The 15,695-nt window shown below is 39.3% G+C and overlaps 1 protein-coding gene across 1 annotated transcript in view; it reads left to right on the top strand.

The window, feature by feature from the left end:
- Srp68 (signal recognition particle 68) overlaps positions 1 to 15,695 on the top strand; it is a 36,761-nt gene continuing 21,066 nt past the window's right edge. The window contains exons 1-7 of the mRNA XM_027955723.2: positions 1 to 180; positions 2,145 to 2,211; positions 10,899 to 11,012; positions 12,613 to 12,808; positions 13,734 to 13,816; positions 14,036 to 14,145; positions 14,881 to 14,963. Of these exons, the coding sequence (XP_027811524.2) occupies positions 15 to 180; positions 2,145 to 2,211; positions 10,899 to 11,012; positions 12,613 to 12,808; positions 13,734 to 13,816; positions 14,036 to 14,145; positions 14,881 to 14,963 (819 nt within the window). The 5' untranslated portion in view covers positions 1 to 14. The remainder of the gene's footprint in view (positions 181 to 2,144; positions 2,212 to 10,898; positions 11,013 to 12,612; positions 12,809 to 13,733; positions 13,817 to 14,035; positions 14,146 to 14,880; positions 14,964 to 15,695) is intronic.

Raw genomic sequence — 15,695 nt, 5'->3', positions numbered from 1 at the left:
GGCGCAGGGGCAAGATGGCGGCTGAGAAGCAAGTCCCGGGTGGCAGCGGCGGCGGCGGTGGTGGTAACACCGGTAGCAGCGGTGGACGCGGTGCCGGAGGAGAGGAAAATAAAGAAAACGAACGCCCTTCAGCTGGATCGAAGGCAAACAAGGAGTTCGGGGATAGCCTGAGTTTGGAGAGTATCCTAGAATAATGGCCTAACTCGTAATGACTACGTGTCGATCTGTTGGGCTGGGGGCGGGAGAGGCAGCAGGTCCTGGCACGTCTTGGGCCCGAGAGGCTGGGGGTTGTGATTTCGGTTGCTCCTACTTTTTGACCCTTAAAGGTTCAGGGTCTTTTTCTCGACCAGTCTTTCTTCGCATCCCCTTTGCCTTCCAGGTCGGGGGATATCCTTTCCTTCCAGGTGGCACATAGATATTGGGCAGGATTCTCTTGCTGGCCCGCAGTTGTCCATTTGGAGGGCAAATCCCAGGTTTGATGCTTGTGGCCACGCTGCTGTGCTCTTGCCTTCTTACCTTGAGCCACTGAACTGGGCAGAGGAAACTGACGTTTGAACTTAATGCTCTTGTCTGACAGCTGTCACAAACTGCTGGTTTCCAAGCTTGATGCTTTGGAAGTGGAGGTAAAGATTGACAGCTGAGGAAAAGCTTCTGGCCCGTTTTGAATGTAAATTATCATAGCTTGTTAATCATTTGTGTAGTTTTCTCATAAGTCCATAGGCATTTTAATCTTGTTGGGAGTCTTCAGAAGAGCTGGATTTGTAGTTTTCATTATTGTATATGTCAATGTGTGGTGCTGGAGTTTGAACTCAGGTCCTCACACAATCTAGGCAAGCACTCCACTACTGAGCTACATCCCCCAGTTGACATTTTGAAATGAATAGCAAAGAAAATGTGGGCAAATTTCTGAAATAACACATTCAGCTTAATATCTTAATGTGGTTGTTTTCAGGAGTTTGGATTTGGTGGTATTGTTCCAGATGGATGTTAGAATGCTCTGATCATACTATGGGCTCCATATGTCATTATCACCTTTTCTCCCTACTGGGAACTGGATCCAGGGTCTAGGTGTACTAGGCAAGCAATCTATTATTGAGCTACATCTCCAGCCCTTCTTTCTTTTAAATTTTATTTCAAATTGGTAAGTTGTCCAGACTAGTCTCCAACTTACCATTCTCCTGCCTCCTGAGTTGCTGGGATTATAGGTGTGTACCACCTTGTCTGACTCATTGACCCTTGTTAATTATTGAAAGAATCACTACTTAAAAATAATAACTAAAAAACAATTAATTATTTTATTATTATTTAATGAATGAATAATGGAGAGGGGTTGAGGGAAAGTTAAAAGAAAACTAAAATTGTACATAAAGATCTTTGGGCTTCCTAAAGTTTGGTACATCTTAAATATTTAAAGATTTCCAGTTGGACTTGCTGGTACATGCCTTTAATCCCAACAACCCAGGAGTCTGAGGTAGGAGGATTACAAATTCAAGGGTATCTTAGCAGACCCTGACTTAAAAATAAAAAGAGCTGGGGATATAGTTCAGTGGTAGAGCACTCTTGGTTAAGTCCCCCGTACTGCAAGACAAACAAAACTTTAAAAGGAGAGTTTGGTTAGGGATTCTTCTTTTACAAGAAAAACTTTAATGTTTTTATGGACTCTATGGTCTAGCTTTGTTAACGAGCTAAACATAGGCTCTGGAAGCATCTCAGCTGTTAAGGAAAGTTATATTTGGTAGATGTTGAGGCAAATAGAAGTACATGTCATTTACAACCTAGATATGTTTGAATGAATAAAATGTGGTGTTTAGGTATAAATCAGTGGGAACCACCTCAGTTATAGTTAGCATTTAGAATCCAGCAATTTATTTAAGCTATTGGGTTTTGGCAATCCCCAGTGGCTAGTAATGCCTTCCTTTTTTAGTTTGAAAATTGTAACAGTTCAGACAATCAACTTTTCTGCAAACTTAACCCTATTCTATGACAAGTCAGTTGTTTAAAATTTGTTACAGAATATTTCACTAGTTAATGTACCAAGAATTTCACAAATACTTAATGTGCTGTTGTTTGACACACAGAGTGGTATGGGCTTTGATTTATTTGGATTCTTGCCATTATAAGCTTTTCCTTAATCTTGACTCTAGTTCTTCAGATTATTAAGGAATCCCAGCAGCAGCATGGTTTACGACATGGAGATTTTCAGAGGTACAGGTTAGTATCGTGTATAAGATATGGGGAGATCATTGTGGGATTTTTAAACTTGGTTTGCTTTTGTTAATATCAGTATATTGCATGCCACTAAATCTGCTATATCAGAAAGTATACCCACAAAATTTAAAATTTTATAATAAGCTGAGCACTGTGGTGCATGCCTGTAATCCCAGCGGCTCAGAGGCTGAGGCAGGAGGATTGCAAGTTCAAAGCCAGCCTCAGCAACTTAGTGAGGCCCTAAGTAACTCAATGAGACCTTGTCTCTAAATAAAATATGAAAAAGGGCTGGGAATGTGACTTAGGGTTAAATGCTCCTGGATTCAATCCCCAGTACCAAAAAAAAAAAAAAAGATTTTATAATGAATAAAAGGAGCCAACATCATTTTTATTCATTTTGCCTCACAATTTTTCAGATACATTTGAAGGCTTCTGAAAAATAACAGGTAGTTATAGTAATCATTTTTTATCTTAACCATATACCTCTATCTAATTTTGGGTAAATTCAGTGTTTAGCTGTACTTTTTATTTTTTTAAATTTTTAATTTTTTAAAAATATTTGTTTTGTAGTTGTAGTTGGGCACAATATCTTTAGTTAATTAATTTATTTTTATGTGGTGCTGAGGATCAAAACCCAGGGCCTTGCGTATGTTTGCGAGCACTCTACCACTGAGCCACAACCCCAGCCCTAGCAGTACTTTTTAATATAAGGAAGTCAAACCTCATAATACCTGCAATCTAGAAATAGGTATCTCTGCTTTCAAATAATGAATATTACACAGTCATTTTTTTAAGTCAAATTAAATTCAACTTGAAGTTTGTTATGTCATAGAAATTCCCCTTAATGTTTAAAATGAAAACACTCAATATCTCATTTTCTTTTTCTTTCTTGGTTCTGGTGATTGAATACATCTTAGATTCTTGTTCATCTACTCATTCATTCAAAAACATTTAGTGAGCACCTATCAAAAGCGCAACACTGTTCTAGGCACCAGAGAGTACTAAATAACAGAGGCAAAGTTCTTCCTCTTGGGAAATTTATAAGCAAAACAAATTACACAAACACAATTGTCAGACTATGGTGAAAATTAAAGAAAGGAACTCTTATGAAGGGGTATTAGACTGGGGGTGGGTCAGGAAAGGCCTGACCAGGGACGTGTTATCACAAGCCACATCCCCCCAGGGTTTTGCTAAGTTGCTTAGGGCCTTGCTTTTTGCTGAGGCTGGCTTTGAACTTGTCCACCTGCCTTAGCCTCCTGAGTCGCTAGGATTACCAGCTTGTGTCATTGTGCCTGGGTCAGACAAAAGGCCTTTCTGAGATGAAGCATTTAACAGGAACCTGAAGGCTGAGGAGTCAGCCATTTGGTGATGGGTGAACAGGACTGGGCAGAGTGAGCAAGATGGTGTGAGATGAAGTGGGAGAAATTGACAGGGCTGGAATAATGAGTTCAAATATTAATGTAGGTGTTGCAGGAAGCCATTAGAGAGTCTTAAGCAGGGAACTCTTTATTTATTTATTTTTTATTATTAAGGAAATTTCCAAACACATGTAGAGCTAATAGTCCTTTGAACCCTATGAATCTGTCTCTTCATCGCAATGATCAACTTTCTGTCCTGTTTCATCTACTTTTTTTTTTTTTTTTGAGAATTTTTAATATTTATTTTTTTAGTTATTGGCAGACATAACATCTTTGTATGTGGTGCTGAGGATCGAACCCGGGCCGCACGCATGGCAGGCGAGCGCGCTACCGCTTGAGCCACATCCCCAGCCCCCTGTTTCATCTACTTTTGAAGGATCTTTAAATTTTATTTAAGTATAATTTTTGGGGGTGGATACCAGGGATTGAACTCAGGGGCACTTGACCACTGAGCCACATCCCAGCTTTGTTTATATTTTATTTCGAGACAGGGTCCCACTGAGTTGCTTAGCACCTTGCTGTTGCTGGGATGGCTTTGAACTTTCAATCCTCGTATCTGAGCCTCCTTAGCCACTAGGATTATAGATGTGAACCACCATGCCGGTTATTTAGTATAATTTATAAACAGAAAAGTATATAGATCCTGCATCTTAAAGTATATAACTAGCATCCAGGTTATCAGATAAAACATTATCAATATCCCAGAAATCCTCTTTTGTCCCTTCAAATCACAAACTCTTTCCATGGGTCACCACTATCATGACCTTAGATTAGGTTTGCTTTTTTTAAAAAATATGTGTGCATAGCATCACATAGTACCATACTTCTTCTTTTAGTACTGGGGATTGATCTCAGGTAATGAATGCCACTGGTAAAGCTATACCCCCAGCCCTTTTTATTTGTTATTTTGAGACAGGGACTCACTAAATTTCCCAGGCTAACCTTGAACTTGCAATCCTCTTGCCTCAGCCTCAGCCTCCGGAGCTTCTGGGTTTATAGGTGTGCACCATTACACCTGGCCCCAGCCCTTTTTAAGATTTTTTTTTTTTTTTTTTTTTGTATGTATGTTTTATATGGTACTGGGAATTAAATCCAGGGGTGCTCTACCACACAGCTACATCTTTTGCCCTTTTTTATTTTTTGAGACAGAGTCTGTCTTGCTAAATAGCTTAGGCTGTCCTTGAACTTGTGATCCTTCTGCCTCAGCCTCCTGAGTTGTTGGGATTACAGGCTGCATTGCACCTGGCTTCTTTTTTAAAAATCTAATTTGAGGCAGGATCTTACAAGGTTGCCTCAAACTTGCCTCAAACTTTCAGTCTTTCTGCCTTAGCTTCCTGAGTAGCTTGGATTACAGGCATTTGCCACCATAACCAGCCAAATAAAGCTTTTGAAAAAAATAACCAAAAATACCGTTATCCCACCTAACTGAATTAACCTTAATTTCTTACTATCATCTCATACAGTATTGAGAATAATGTAAAAATAGTCTTTATTGTTTATCCTAATTTCTTTAAAATGTATTTTTTTTAAACACTGAGACTTGTAGAAAAGTTGTAATTACCCTGCAAATAACAGGCCTTTTCAGAATCACTGAAAGTAAATTGCATTTGTGTTGTCAGTTACCTCTGAATACTGTACATTTTTAACAAAGAAGGACATTTTACCATATAACGGCTGCAGAGCAATCAAAATCAGGGAACTGATGATAAATTACTATCTTTTTTTTTTTTTTTTAAAGAGAGAGAGAGAGAGAGAGAGAGAGAGAGAATTTTAATATTTATTTTTTAGTTTTCGGCGGACACAACATCTTTGTTTTGTATGTGGTGCTGAGGATCGAACCCGGGCCGCACGCATGCCAGGCGAGCGCGCCACCGCCCGAGCCACATCCCCAGCCCCTAAATTACTATCTTCTCATCTTCAAATCCCATTCAGGATTCCCTAGTTGTTCCAGTAGTTTCCTTTATAGCTAAAGGATCCACTTCAGAATTGTGCATTGTATATAGTGGTCATGTTCTCTTTAATCTTAACTCTAGCTCAGATCCTCAGTCTTTTCATGGTCTTGACTCTTTTTTTGTTGTTGTTGTTACCCAGTATCGAACCCAGGGGTACTTAGCCACTGATTTACATCCCCAATCCTTTTATTGTTATTTTATTATTATTATTTATTTTGCTGAGTTTCTTAGGGTCTTGCTGAGTTGCTGAGGCTGGCCTTGAACTTGCAATCCTACTGCCTCAGCCTCCTGAATTGCTGGGATTGCAGGCATGCACCACTGCACCTGGCAAGATCTTGACTTTGAACAAGATGACAGGCCAGTTATTTTGTGGAACGTTACTCAGCTGGGTTTATTTGATGTCTCTTTATGATGAGATTTACCTTATATGTCTTTGGCAAGAATATCACAGAAGTGATGTTGAGTTCCTATCCTGCCCATCCAGAGGCACATGATTTCAGTTTGTCCAGTTTCATTTGATAAGGGTGGGTTGGGGCAGGCTTCTCCACTGGAAAGTTACCCATTTTCCTTTTGTAATTAGGAAGTATTTTATGAGGAGATATTTTGAAACTGTGTAAATATTGTATTCTTTTTAAAAATATTTATTTTTTTGTTGTAGATGGACACAATATCTTTATTTTATTTATTTACTTTGATGTGGTGCTGAGGATGGAACCCAGGGCCTCTCAGGAGCTAGGCGAGTGCTCTACCACTGAGCCACAACCCCAGCCCTAAATATCCTATTCTTTGGGTTATTTTTTTGGTTCTACGGATTGAACTCAGGGCACTCAACCACTGACCCACATCCCTGCCCTGTTTTGTATTTTATTAGAGACAGGGTCTCACTGAATTGATTCACTCAGCGCCTTCCTTTTGTTTGCTGAGGCTGGTTTTGAACTCAAGAACCTCCTGCTTCAGCCTTCTGAGCTGCTGGATTACAGAGCCTCTGGGATTATAGGCCTGCTGTGGAGGGTTCTAAATATACTATTCTTAAGGTTACAATGTATTAATTTGTATCTGTATGTACTCATAGTATCCTATTTTATTTTGACGTGTAATCTGTTTAATTTTGATGCTTAAATTGACCCATAGTATAACCTTTCTGGTGGCTACTGTGACCTTTGACACATCCTTATTTATTTTTTTTATAAAGTCAGTTTTATTTAACTATTGTTTATATATAGTAGGTATACAGTTTGAGTTTTGACAGGTGTATGTAGTTAGGTGGTCACTACAAATTGAGATATATAGAGTGATTTCATCATCTCAAAAAGTTCCCCTGTGCACCAGAGTTTTGCTTTTAAATTATTTTCTTTTTCATATCTCTGGCTTCTTGATAGCTCTGTTGACCTCATAGCCTTTTTTTTTTGACCTCATAGTCTTTTAAATATTTTTTTAGTTGTTGAAAGACCTTTATCTTATTTATTTATATGCAGTGCTGAGAATCGAATCCAGTGTCTCACACATGCCAGGCAAGTGTGCTACTGTTGAGCCCCAGCCCCAGCCCCACATAGTCTTTGAGGCTGAGCTGGCTTCCCAGCCTCAGGTCTGCATGTGTGTTATCTTAATTCCATAACTTTGAAGTCTGGCCCACTTCTTAATTCCCATTATTCTGGCATGTCTGCCAACCCTTTTTTTTTAATATTTATTTTTTAGTTGTAGTTGAACACAATACCTTTATTTTATTTATTTATATATTGTGCTGTGAATTGAACCCAGGGCCTCGCACGTGCTAGCCGAACGCTCTACTGTTGAGCCACAACCCCAGCCTCTCTCTTTTTGTTTTTATTTTGAGACAGAATCTTACTAAGTTGCCCAGGTTGGCCTTGAATTTGTGATTCTCTTGCCTCAGCCTCCTGAGTAGCTGGGATTTCAGGTGTGTACCACTGTACCTAGCTAGACTTTATTTTTTAAAAAGTTAGATTTTTGAATCCAGGCGTGGTGGCACATGCCCGTAATTCCAGTGGCTAGATTTTGTGTGCGTGTGTGGTACTAAGGATTAGATTCAGGGTTTCATGCATGCTGGACTTTAAATGGTTTTTATTGCTTTAAAAGGTTTTTATTTGCATTTATTTCATCATGAATGCAGTTGTTCATTGTGTGCTTAAAAGCCACGTATGTTTCTGGGTTGTGGATGTAGCTCTCTGGTAGAATGTTTGCCTAACTTGCTTGAGGTCCTGTGATTGCCCAGCACTGGGGGGAAAAAGTCATTTATTTAGTTTTTTAAAAATTTATTTTTAGGGGCTGGGGATGTGGCTCAAGCGGTAGCGCGCTTGCCTGGCATGCGTGTGGCCCGGGTTCGATCCTCAGCACCACATACAAACAATGTTGTGTCTGCCGAAAACTAAAAAATAAATATTAAAAAATTCTCTCTCTCTCTCTCACTTTCTCTTTAAAAAAAAAATTATTTTTAGTTGTAGATGGGCACATACCTCTACCATTTATTTATTTATTTATTTTAATATGGTGCTGGGGATTGAACCCAATGCCTCACTTTTGAGGCAAGCGCCCTACCCCTGAGCCAAAGCCCCAGCCCCCCTCATGTATTTCTTTTTCTTTTTTTAATATTTATTTTTTAGTTGTAGTTGGACACAATATCTTTATTTCACTTATTTATTTTTTATGTGGTGCTGAGGATCGAACTCAGGATCTCGCACATGCAAGGTGGTGAGCTCTCTATCACTGAGCCGCAACCCCAGCCCCTGTATTTCTTTGCTGTATATTAGAAATAGAAATACAGAGAAGTATTGGGCTGGGGACGTGGCTCAAGCGGTAGCGTGCTCGCCTGGCATGCATGAGGCGCTGGGTTTGATCCTCAGCACCACATAAAAATAAAATAAAGATGTTGTGTCCACCGAAAACAAAAAAATAAATATTAAAAAAAAAAAAAGAAATACAGAGAAGTATAAAGACTAAAACATATTCCCAGTGTCCAGAAGTCAAACCATGTTTGATAAAACGTGAAAACACAACAAAGCAAAAGCCCTCTCCTTCCCAATGTATTATCACGTGTTTCTTTAGTTGATTTTTACATCTTTTAAATACAGAAATACATTTGAATATTTGTGTTCACTAAATACTATTTTTGGTCTCAGTCTTTTTCTACTCATTTTTGTAAGTTTTGTCACATTGTGTATAAAACTTTGTATCCTGCTTTTTTCTGAACCTTATATTGTAAGCCTGTATTTCTCATGCTTATAAAAATGTTTCATACATTTGTTTTATTTGTTGCATTGGAGTCCAATGTATAGCAATACCAAAATTTAGTCCCCCAAATTAGTTATTTATTCAGTACCCAGTTCTGTAGGCTTAAAAGTTTTGTTCCAGGCCTGGAGTTGTAGCTCAGTGATAGAGCACTTGCCTAGCATGTGTGAGGCACTGGATTCGATCCTCAGTACCACATCAAAATAAAGTGAAGGTATTGTGTCCATCTACAACTAAAAATAAATGTTTAAAGATTTTTTTGTGGGGCTGGAGATGTGGCTCAAGTGTAGCGTGCTCGCCTGGCATGCGCGGGGCGCTGGGTTCGATCCTCAGCACCACATAAAAATAAAATAAAGATGTTGTGTCCACCGAAAACTAAAAAATAAATATTAAAAATCTCTCTCTCTCTCTCAAAAAAAAAAATTTTTTTTTGTTCCCATGAATTTCTGTTCATAATTCTTTGTTTTGTGTTTTCATTATTTCTTTTTTTAAAAAATATTTCAGTTATAAATGAACACAATACCTTTATTTTATTTATTTTTATGTGGTGTTGGGGATCGACCCCAGTCCCTCACACATCCTAAGCAAGTGCTTTACCACTGAGCCCCAGCCCCAGCCTCTTGATTATTTCTTAAGTGTAGCGCGGTATAGAAGCAGACTGGAGGTTCAGAGTATGACATTTTTAAGGATCTTGAAAATGCATTCATATTGCCAAAAATATTTACCAATATATATTTCCACCCATAACGTGTAAGTGTTCAATTTGATGTTTGTGTAAATGAGTAAATAATTAAACTGACATTAGGAATTGAGTGGGAAAGTCCAGTTCATAGATTTAACTCAGATTATCATCATCATCATCATCATCATCATTTTGTGTGTGTGGTGCTGGGGCTCAAAACCAGGGGCTTATGCTTCCTAGGCAAGCACTTTACCACTGAGCCACATCCCCAACCCTATTTTTTTTTTTTTTTTAATAATCTGTGTTCTAGTAAGATTTTTTTTGTTCTTTTTTGTTTTTGTTTTGGGTATTGGCAATTGAATCCAGGGTCACTTTACTGCTGTGCTAATCCCTAGCCCTTTAATTTTTTTAATTTTGTGATAGGACTTTTTTTTTTTTTTAAAGAGAGAGAATTTCTTTTTTAATATTTATTTTTCAGTTTTCGGCGGACACAACATCTTTGTTTTTTGTATGTGGTGCTGAGGATCGAACCCAGGCCACCCGCATGCCAGGCAAGCTCTCTACCGCTTGAGCCACAACCCCAGCCCTGATAGGACTTTTTTATTTTACTTAGGGCCTTGCTAAATTGCTGAGGCTGGCCTCAAACTTGTGATCCTCCCAGGTTGTTGGGATTATAGGTGTATGCCACCATGCCCTGGCTGCTGCTTTTTTTTGGCGGGGGGGTACTGGAATTGAACTCAGGGGTGCTTTACCACTGAGCTACATCCCCAGTCCCCAGTCCTTTTATTTTTTATTTTGAGACAGGGTCTCATAAAGTTGCTTGGGGCCTCACTTAGTTGCTGAGTGAGGCTGGCCTTGAACTTGAAATCCTCCTGCTTAGCCTCCTAAGTCACTGGGATTACAGGCATACACCACCTTCCAGCTTGCCTTCTTATTTTTATTCATGATTGCAGTTCTTTTTCCATGTTCTTTCTTTCTTCATTCTCTTTCTGATGCCTCTTCTCCTCCTTTACAGCCATCAAAATCCTACTGATTCTTTCAAGGCCCACCATTCATCCATTCTAGCCAAGAGTTTTAATAAGAACAGAATGATTACACATGTTCATTGAATTTGACAGTTACTTAGTTTTCCTGGTTGCCTTTTTAGCTGCATGATCCTCTTATACTGGAGGGTGGGTTCCTGAGAATGGGCATTGTGTCCTCTCTCTTTTGTGTTTTTACAGTTCCAGTCATACTGCCTTACTTGTTTTTAAGTTTTTCAGTAATTGCCAGCTGATATGTCACATCTGTAGTCGCTTTAAGTGGAATATCCTAAACCTCCAACCTTAATATAGAATATCTTATCCAAAGCACCACCAGCTTGGCTGAAAGAGTTTTGCTTATATTTTCTTACAGGGGCTACTGTTCCCGCAGACAAAGACGTCTCCGGAAAACACTCAATTTTAAGATGGGCAATAGACACAAATTCACAGGGAAAAAAGTAACTGAAGATCTTCTGACTGATAATAGGTATTGACTGCTGAGTGCAAGGCACTCAGTACATCTTGCTAATACATCTATTGAATAGTTACAGTGTGCCAGACATTATCTCAAACCCTTTAATTATCTCATGTGACTCAGCAGCTCTGTGGGATGTGCATTTTATACTATTCCTGTATTCTAAAGTGAAGAAACTGAGGCTCAGAGATTCAGTAGCTTGTTCAGGAACTGTGTTAGGATGGTAAATGTTAAAGTTAGTCATTAGAATCCAGTCAGTTATTTTCGGGCTGAGGGTGCGGCTTAGTGGTAGAGTGCATGCTTAGTATGTGTAAGGACCTGGGTCAATCCCCATTGTTTCAGGGGAAAAAAAGGAATCAATTATTAGATAAGATTGTAGAATGCATATTTCAATGTCTAACACTTAAATCAATATATCTTAAATTTAACTGTGTGTAAATTATCACAGAATCACTTCAGTAATGTCTGTTTCCACACTGAGTACACTGATACTTCACATTTGGTGAAAAATCGGTCTGTCAAGCAACGTGTATTGAATGTCTCCACGTCAGTTCCTCAAACTTCAGTTAGGGCTATATCATTTTCTTGCTACTTGTTTGTGTAAATAAAGTTTTACTGAAACACAGGCATACCAAAACATTTTATTGTTTATGGCTTACTTTTGTGTTATAACAGCAGAGTAGTAGTGACAGGGATCATGGCCTGCAAATCCTAAAGTATGTACTGTGGGGGCATTTACAAAAAAACCCATGTGCTCGCCAGTGGTCTGGTATAAGCTAGATGCCTTGTTGTATATAGAAGAGGGAAAGGAGGGAAAGCTCAGACAGATGTTAGTTCCTACTCTAACAGTGCAGAGTCTAGGAGTCTTGTGTAGAGGGCATAGTCAGAAAACTGGAGTGTAGAGAGAGTGATGGGTTGTGCAGGACTGAATGATTAGATCTCATGAGGTCCATTTAGAGTCAGAAATTAGGTAATGAAATATGACTCTCTTAGGATAGCAGGATTCTTTATTTTGGAGAGACTTAGTTTTTCTAAGTTTAAAGAAGATTAAGACAGTAATTTGAAGAAAGATTCACCCAGGATAGTAATAAAGGAGTTAGCTTATTGAGCACTTAAGAAGTGCTCTCTGGTCTAAGGGTCTTGTGTATATGACTACATGGGAAAGTGAGACACAGAATAATTAGTACTTTGCTCAAGTCACACAGCTAGTGGAGGCACTGGGATTCCAATCTGTTCTCAGGAGCCTTCATTCATTACCACTTCAGTACTGCCTCTTGAGGACTTAGTTTCTAACTGGACTGGGATGAAGGAGGTATTGATTCAAAGATGAAGCCAGATCAGATGCCTGGACTACCACTGTTTGACAGAATTTAGGAGGGAGAGGTCAGGATTTCCAATTAGATGTGCCTAGCTGGTGATTAGAAATCTGAGGTGGAGCCTGAGTTGAGGTAAATGCTGATTTGGGAGTCAAGGCTGATATTGTGAGAGGAGGAGGGAAATGAGATTCTGAGTAGAGAAGAACCCCGAAGTGGGAAGCTGTGCCCCAGGGACTGTACTAAGTCTAAATGTCCTGGCCTTCGTTGTTCAGCTTTCTCACCTCTCTCTGGTCTAGATATTTGCTTCTGGTTCTGATGGATGCTGAAAGAGCCTGGAGCTATGCCATGCAGCTCAAACAGGAAGCCAACACTGAACCTCGAAAACGGTTTCACTTGCTATCTCGCCTTCGCAAAGCCGTGAAACATGCAGAGGAATTGGAACGCCTGTGCGAGAGCAATCGTGTGGATGCCAAGACCAAGTTAGAGGCTCAGGTTAATGTCTTAACAATCCAGTGTTGTTTTACTGTGGAGATTAGAGATGTGGCCTTAAAAAAATAATCTGTAGCTAAACAGAAGAGAGTTTGTTACCTTATGAATTGATAGAAGAGGAAAAATCCTTTCTGAAACTTGGCCTGGAGTTAGGACATGCTTAGCATGTGTAAGGTCTTGGGTTCAGTCTCCAGTATCAAGAAAAATAATAGTAAATAATAAAAAGTGAAATTATACCTCTGTTTTCAAGCTCTTAGGTTTTTATAATTAGCTTTAACTTTAGAAGAAAGGTCATGGTGCTTTTGTTGTGTAGATGGAAAGCTCACATCTTCTACCTGGGAAAGTTCACAAAATAAGTTGTTTTGGTAATGAAAATTTTTTAAAAACATGACAGAAATTGTAAAGTTATATTTAACGTGTTGTTTTGTTTTGTTTTACTGGGGATAAAACCCAGAGCCTCAGGCTTGTTAGGCAAACACTCTACTGAGCAATATCCCCAGCCCTTTTTATTTTGAGACAGGATCTTGATAAATTGCCAAGGCTGGACTTGGATTTGTGATCCTCCTGCCTCTGCCTCCTGAGTTGCTGGGACTACAGGCATGAGTCACCACTCTCACCTTGGCCTCCCCACAATTTTCTTTTTTGGTACTGGGGATTGAACCCAGGGGCTCTTAATCACTAAGCCACATCCCTAGCCCTTTTTATTTTTTATTTTGAGCAGGGTCTCGCTAAGTTGCTTAGGGCCTCGCTAAGTTGCTGAGGTTAACCTTGAACTTGAGATCCTCCTGCCTTAACTTCCCAAGTTGCTGGGTGTATAGGCATGAACCACTGCACTCAACATTGACCTCCACACTCTTGATATCAGAGTTAGGCTAAAGTGCCAGTTCTTTGGTATTGAAGCAGTTCATCTTTCTCCATTCGTCTGCAGGCTTACACGGCTTACCTTTCAGGAATGTTGCGCTTTGAACATCAGGAATGGAAAGCCGCCATTGAGGCTTTTAACAAATGCAAGTGAGTCTTCTGGTCCAAAGACTGTTGAAGTTTTGATTAAAGGTCAAATTCAAGCTGTGGAAATGTTGATTATTTTCTTTTATCCTTAGAACACACTAGTTCTGGCAGTTGGAAAAAGAGTTTCTAAGGACCATTTTTTGGTCTTAGACACCTTTTTCTTTATTTTCTTAAAATAATGCTGCTGTAAATCTGGCTTTTTTTTTTTTTTTTTGCTTGCAGAACTATCTATGAGAAGCTCGCCAGCGCTTTCACAGAGGAGCAGGCTGTGCTGTATAACCAACGTGTGGAAGAGATCTCCCCCAACATCCGCTACTGTGCATACAATATTGGTGAGCAGGGAATGAGGCAGTGCATCTAACATTGGTAGGGTACTTGCTGGGAGTTCTTTTGAGAGCCTGGAGTGTTTATTTAACTTTTTACCCCTTCCCTTGCTTCCATGCTTGGCCTGAGCTTTGATCCATGACAAAAGTTGAGATGTCAAAATCGGCCCTGCTCAGCATTACAGAAGGCAGTTCCTTGGCTTCTCTTACCATCCTGCCACCTTCTTTAACTCCCCAAGAGCAAGCTTAATTCTCTAGCCAAGGTTTTTTTTTTTTTTTTTTTTTTTTAAACATTTTTAGAGCAATTTTAGGTTCATAGCAATATTGAGAGAAAGGTACAGAAATTTTCATTTATCCCCTCACCCCATACTTGCATGACCTCCCCTCTTATCATTGTCCCCCACCAGAGTGGTATATTTGTTACAATTGATGAACCTACATTGATACATCATAATCTCTGATAATCCATAGTTTACATTAAGGTTCATTTGTGATATTGTACACTGTGGATTTGGATAGATTTTTAAAGTTAAGGTACATGGATCTGCCAGAGTGTTTTCGCTGCTCCAGTTAAGTTCATTCTTTGCAAAAGGCCTTATCTTCAGAGAATAGATCATACTGTGGACTTGCTACCATGTGCTTGTGGAGTGGAAAGAGCTCTGTAAATGTGAGCTGCACTGAGTGGTTCTTAAGAAAACAGACCAGACCCTTAAGGATTTTCTCCTTTCTCTGATTCTCTCTCAGGGGACCAGTCAGCCATCAATGAACTCATGCAGATGAGATTGAGGTCTGGGGGCACTGAGGGTCTCCTGGCTGAAAAACTGGAGGTAATCTAGTATGTACATTTTTTTGAAAAACTTTGGTTTGAAAGAAATTCATAATTCCATCCCCCAGGGATAGTTGCTATTAATATATGCATGTTTATATCTATTTTTTTTTTAATTTTGTTTTTTGTGGTACTGGGTAGGGAACCCAGTGGTGCTGCACAACTGAGCTATATCCCCAGCCCTTTTTTATTTTGAGACAGGGTCTCACTGAGTTTCTGGACTGGCCTTAAACTTGTGATCCTCCGGGGCTGGGGTTATGGCTCAGTGGCAGAGCACTTGCCTAGTATGTGTGAGGCACTTAGTTTGATCCTTAGCACCATATATAAATAAATAAAAAATAAAGGTACATCAACAACTAACAAATATTAAAAACAAAAACTTGTGATCCTCCTGCTTCATCCTCCGGAGTAGTCAGGATTACAGGTTGATGCTGCTACCACACCTAAATTGTATCTGTCTGTCTATCTATCTATCTATTTTTTTGGTTCTGGGGATTGAACCCAGGGCTTTGTACATGTGAAGTAAGCACTCTACCAACTGAGCTATATCCCCAGCCCCCTATATATTTAAAAAAAAATTTTTTTTGGTTATAGATGGACATGACTTTATTTTATTTATTTTTATGTGGTTCTCAGGATCGAACCCAGTGCCTCACATGTTCTAGGCAAGTGTCCTACCACTGAGCGACAACCCCAGCCCTGTCTACATTTTTTTTTTTAATATTTATTTTTT

The sequence above is a fragment of the Marmota flaviventris genome, chromosome 17, assembly GCF_047511675.1.
Source record: "Marmota flaviventris isolate mMarFla1 chromosome 17, mMarFla1.hap1, whole genome shotgun sequence".
Lineage (NCBI taxonomy): Eukaryota > Metazoa > Chordata > Mammalia > Rodentia > Sciuridae > Marmota > Marmota flaviventris.
Note: the sequence above shows the minus strand (reverse complement) of the source record. Positions and strands in the feature narration are given on the sequence as shown.